Raw genomic sequence first — 5807 nt, 5'->3', positions numbered from 1 at the left:
GGGGTTGGCAGCTTTGGAGAGCTGCAGACCCTCCATCTGCCCCAGGGGGCAGAGACGTGGGCATGGGGCTTCTCTTCTGCCGCTTCTCCACAGGTTCCCAGGGTCCTGGGCTGCTTTCACCTGGCCTGGGCTCCAGTTTTTGGCCTGGCCGGGGGCATAACCTCAGAGTGAAGGGGAAGGGAAGGGGTTCAGACCTGTGGCAAAAAGCAGATTGACCAAGCCCATCCACTCTCAAAAGTGGGAGGGTCATGGTCCCTTCTCTGCACCCCCCCATCCCACTATCTGGTGCTCCAGCAAAAATCTCCAGCCTGCACTGCGGTGATACCGTGGGTAAGATACCTGCTCTGGCAGTGGCACACGCCCTCAGGCTCTAGGTGGCCGGACCCTTCTCCCCATCATCTGCCCTCCCATCAGATTCATGTCCCCGCTTCTGAGTGCAGCCTTCAAAGCCCTCCTGTCGAGCAGCATCTCCCTATGCTGGGCCCTCTGCATATGGCCTCCTCACCTTGCTCTTCCTAGCTGCTCTTTGTTCTCAGCTGCTGTGTTACCTGTGCCGCGGCCTGCATCCAGTAACCCAACTCTGGCCCCGCAGCTCCTGCTACAGTTTTGCTCTGGCTCCCACATTGCCCCAACTCCTGGGTCTGGTCTGCTACCACTCCCCACCTCTGCCTTCTTCCTCAGTACTGCTGCTCTGCCACATGGATGCCGCTGGGGACAAAGACTTTATTGAATTTGTCTTGTTTGCTCTTTCGTTGTTTTCTCAGCTGAACTTGACAAAAACATGCGTTTGACAATTTCAACCCAAAACTGCTCAACTTGGTTGTCCTGAGCATGAGGCCAGTGAACCATAGGCAAAACTCTCCACTGCTACGCCAATTGTCCAAAGTATTCACAAACCAATGGCAAAAATGAGATATTAGCCAATCTAGGGCTGAGTTCAGCAGAAGGACGTACTACTATAAGCAATTTAATCACCTAGATGTTTGATCATAATCCCTGTTTCACCTGTTTCACAAACTCCAACATGAAATTTTGACACTCTTGATATCTTGGACAACGGGAATGGTTAGTGTGTCTTTTGAAAGGTCCAACTGAAAGTGACTCAAAAATTGGCTGCACAAAGTGGTAAGCAATGTGACTCAAAGGCAATATGATAGTTTAACACATTAGTCCGGTTCAAAAATATAGTTTCACACCTCTCACCAAGAAGTTCTAGAAGAATGTCCTCAATTCCCACAGTAAATGTTGCTCACTGTATCACTGTATGTATGACAAAAAAGTTCAGCATTATAGCTTCTTTCTTTGTCTTTGTCCAGATAATAGTCTGGTTCATCAGTGTAGCTTCAGTTTGTCCAATGATCAAGAATCCTGTTCAGACAGAAAACCCACCCTCTTTCAGAAAAGTGCAGTATCTTCTGGTAGTCTGGTAGTCACAGAAAGGCCGAATGAAGGGGCGAGTGTGTGGCGCTGACGGGTGACAATGAAAGAAGGTCAGAGAGAGGGAACTCAGCAATGGAGACAGCAGTGCTTAGTGAGAAAGGGATAAGTTGTTAGGTGTGAGGAGCTTCTCGGACTCTGAACTTCCACAGTGCTGAGCTCAGCCAAACTGGGACATAGCACCCTTGATTAATAAGGAGATATCATTCCCCCTCTTGTCACACAGCTTTAAAGTCAGTGGCCTCCAGCGATCACCTTCTGCAGGTGTATTTACCCACTTTGTCACGAAGCTCTTTGGATTTGACACCATAAATGATAGGGTTGAGCATCGGGGGGACAAGGAGATAGAAGTTAGACAAGGTGACGTGTACATGGGAAGCGATTCCTTGACCAAACCTCTGTGTCAGGTAGGAGAAGAGGCGGGCAGTATAAGACCTCAGCATCACACAGATATGGGCTGTGCAGGTGTTAAGGGCTTTCTGGTGGGCTTTCGTGGAAGAGATTCTGAGGACAGCCCTGATGATCAGAACATAGGACAGAGCAATGAGCATCAGGTCTAACACGATGACAACAAATGCTGTCACCAAGCCATATATCCTGTTGACTGTGAAGTCCCCACATGACATCTTTGCCACAGCCATGTGCTCACAGTACGTGTGGGGGATAATGCGGTTGGCACAGAATGGCTGCCTGCTCAGGAGCAGGGGCAGGGGCAGAACAAAGAGAACAGCTCTTATCAAACCCACTAGCCCTAGCTTAGCTATTCGTGCATTGGTGAGGATGGTGGTGTATCTCAGAGGGTTACATATGGCAACGTAGCGATCAAAGGCCATTGTCACAAGGACGGCTGAGTGCATTATGGTAACTGTGTGAAGGAAGAACATCTGGGTTAAGCAGTCAACCAGAGTAATGCCTTTCAAATTAAACCAAAATATACACAGTGCCTTTGGAATGACAGAGGTAGACATGCCGATATCTGTGAGCGCCAGCATGCAGAGCAGCAGGTACATCGGCTTGTGCAGGGTCTGCTCTTTGCCTACAACAAACAGAACCATAAAATTTCCAAATAGGCTAATAATGTAGAACATAGAGAAAGGGATGGAAATCCATCCATGAGCAGCTTCCAGGCCAGGGATGCCCATTAGGATAAATGTTGAAGGATCAGAGAGGGTGACGTTGAAAGCTGCCATGAGATGGTCGAGGCATCTATCAGGCTCAGAAATGCTCAAGGTGCCTGTGAAAGGAGGGAATCAGAATGAGGGGGGTTATACATATTATAACAAATAGTATGGTAAATATTTTATAGTTTGTAACAATCTAGAAAGGGCGTGAGCAGTGCAGTGGGGACATTTAGAGATGGCACCAGATTACTTAGGTCATATTGAAGTAAAGAGGAGTCCTCAGAGGGAGCTAACCAAGCCAGGTGAATGGGTGGCATGATGCCAGATGAACTTCAATGTAAATATCTGCACTGTGTATGCACTTTAGAGGAAAAAGCTTGAGCTCCTCAAACACTTTATGAGGTTCTAATTTCACTGTATGAATTCAGTACAAGACACGGTACACAGCTCTGTGAAACCCTGCTCAAAGTGCAAGCATGGCAGAAACTCAGCAAAACATTGGGTCCAAGAGGAGTGCGATTGGGAATCATACAGAAAAGACAATGCCATGAGATCAGTAGGTCAATGTTTCACCCTTCTTTAGACTCCTCTGTGTGGCACGGTGCACCCTTTTCACACAGGATATTGCAGAACTAGAGGGGTTCAGGGAAGGGCAAGAAGAAAGATCAAGGGCCTGGTTAAACTCTCATATGGAGAGAGGTTAAAAAGACTGGGACTGTTACCTTACAAAGGAGATGAATAAGAGGGGCTATGAGAGAAGTCTATAAATTACTGACTGGTAGAGGGTTTTCAGAGGGATGACTGGTATAGAGCAGATCAAGAATGTGTTCTCCCTGTCTGACAACACAAGACTATCCAGTTACAATACTTACAGTGAAATAAACATTTTGGAAAGCGTATACGCCCATGACACTAGCCAATCTCTAGCTGTTAGGCATTACGATGCCACCCTCAGGATGGTTAAGGCATCCCTCCATCAGGGCCAGCTCCAGGCACCAGCTAAGGAAGGAGGTGCGTGGGGTGGCCAATCGAAATGGTCAGCACTCTGTCCTCTACTAGGGACGTCTGTGTCTTCGGCGGGAATTCGGCGGCGGGTCCCTCAGACCCTCTCTTCCTCTTTGAGCTGCTGCCGAAGTGCTACCAAAGAGGAAGAGAGGGAGTGAAGGACCCGCCGCCGAACTACCGCTGAAGAATGGAGCGGCGCGATTGAGCTGCCGCCAAAGTGCTGCCAATTGCCTTTTTTTTTTCCTCTGCTTGGGGCGGCAGAAAACCTGGAGCCGGCCCTGCCCCCCATCGACCTACTGCTGGGATTCTTACACCTTCTTCTGCAGCACCTGGGGCTGTCACTGTCACACAGAGTACACTGGACTAGATGGGCCATAGATCTGATCCACGATGCAGTTCATGTTGGATAGGAGCCAAGTTTCCGACATTGAAACAGATATTATCATGTTGGGCTATGACTTTGTGCTCAACAGAATGGACATGAAGGGCACAAGGGTATTTAGGGCTACAGGTCTGCACCTCTATTACATCTCTGGCTTCTTTCGGTGAGACTTTCTTGCAGGCACTGAGCTTTCTCTGAGTGACAAAGATGCTGGTCTCTATCGTGGAAGCACAATGACTCTGAACAAGATTTGGGAGTGTGAAGGGATAATTAGCTAAACATGACTCCGAGTATTACCATGTGGCCAAAATAGCCAATGCAATCCTGGGATGATAACTGGGGGAATCTCAAGTAGGAGTAGAGAGGTTATTTTACCTCTATATTTGGTGCTAGAGCATCTGCTGTTGAAATCTGTATCCAGTTCTGGTATCCACAATTCAAGAAGGAGAGTGGAGAGACGAGCCACCAGAATAAGTAAAGAATTAAAAACCTGCCTTATAGTGTTACGGGGAGACATTAGCTCTTCAGTGTAGCAGAGAAAGGTCTAACACAATCCAGTGGCTGGAAGTTGAAGTTAGACACATTCTGACTGGAAATAAGGTATACGCTTTAAAAATGGTGAGAGTAATTAACAATGGGAAAATTTTTAAAATAAAGACTGGATGTTTCTCTCCAACAATGGGTCTCAGTATTTCCAGATGACAGTATCCCTTTCAGGAGTCTGATTTGTTTTGCATACCCCAACTTTCACCTCACTTCAAAACTACTTGCTTACGAAATCAGACAGAAAAGTACCCTAGTGACACAGCACACTATTACTGAAAAATTGCTTACGTTCTAATTTTTACCATGTACAAGTACCATGTACGAATGAATGTACAAGTAAATAAATTGGAATACAAATATTTTACTTACATTTTAGTGTATAGAATATAGAGGAGTGTAAACATGTCTGTAGGAAATTTTAGTTTGTCCTGACTTCACTACTGCTTTCCATGTAGCCTGTTGTCTAATTTTACAACTACCTAGAGGAGTTGACATGGAAGGCCTCTGTGCACCGCTAAGGGTATGTGTACCCTTGTTGAGAACCACTGCTCTAAAAGACCTTCTCTATTTCAAACATGAATTATTTCATGGCAGGTCTCTGGCCTGTGCTATGCAGGAGGTCAGACTACATGAACAGAACGGTCCCTTCTGGCTTTGGAATCTACAAACATGTCCTCAGGAGGCAGCTGGAGGCATTTTGCCTGCACGCTGAAGCCAGAGTTTACTGAAGGAATTTTTTTTCTATTTGTGACAGTGGTGATTTTAGCCCTATGGGGAGAAATTCCAGTGTGAGTGTGGTGCCTGAGAAATGTGACAATAGGTGGGTATTCCACGAGGCTGAGGGATCCCGTGACACACTGCATGGATGAACGTTTTAGGTGAGAAAAGTAATGACTTGAGCCCATAAAATCTCTGCACTGAGGAATGTATGTACAAGTGTCACCGTGAAAGGCTAACAGAGCTGGCTTAGAAATGGTCCCAGAGCATCCTGGGTTTAACGTCTGTGTCCCAGTGGCCCACTTGTTTCAGGCATCTGCCAGAGGCTCCTGCACATGGTAGCTGTCGTAATCTAGGCCCTCACATGTCCCAGAGTTTCCAACTCTCCTTATATAATGTGCAAACTTCTCGGCTTGCGAATTGTTCCTGTGTAGCAGTCCCCGAAGCTCATGCGGTGTCTATGGGTGCAACAAGAAAAGCAGCACAGATGCCCTGGCATTTGCCACTCGTGTGTGAGATTCTCACTGGTGAGCCACAGTCGCTGATTACCCCCCAGCCAAGGGAGCAGGTGTGACAGGAGGCACCTCACCCCCTGCAGA

At 47.2% G+C, this 5807-nt stretch overlaps 1 protein-coding gene across 1 annotated transcript; it reads right to left on the bottom strand.

Moving 5' to 3' along the window:
• Positions 1 to 1688: 1688 nt before the first annotated feature.
• LOC135980450 (olfactory receptor 52E2-like) lies at positions 1689 to 2627 on the bottom strand. The gene has a single exon (XM_065580434.1). It carries the CDS (start codon positions 2625 to 2627, stop codon positions 1689 to 1691), a length of 939 nt encoding a protein of 312 aa, XP_065436506.1.
• Positions 2628 to 5807: the final 3180 nt, after the last annotated feature.

Source organism: Chrysemys picta, unplaced genomic scaffold, assembly GCF_011386835.1.
Source record: "Chrysemys picta bellii isolate R12L10 unplaced genomic scaffold, ASM1138683v2 scaf3389, whole genome shotgun sequence".
NCBI classification, from domain to species: Eukaryota; Metazoa; Chordata; order Testudines; family Emydidae; genus Chrysemys; species Chrysemys picta.
Note: the sequence above shows the minus strand (reverse complement) of the source record. Positions and strands in the feature narration are given on the sequence as shown.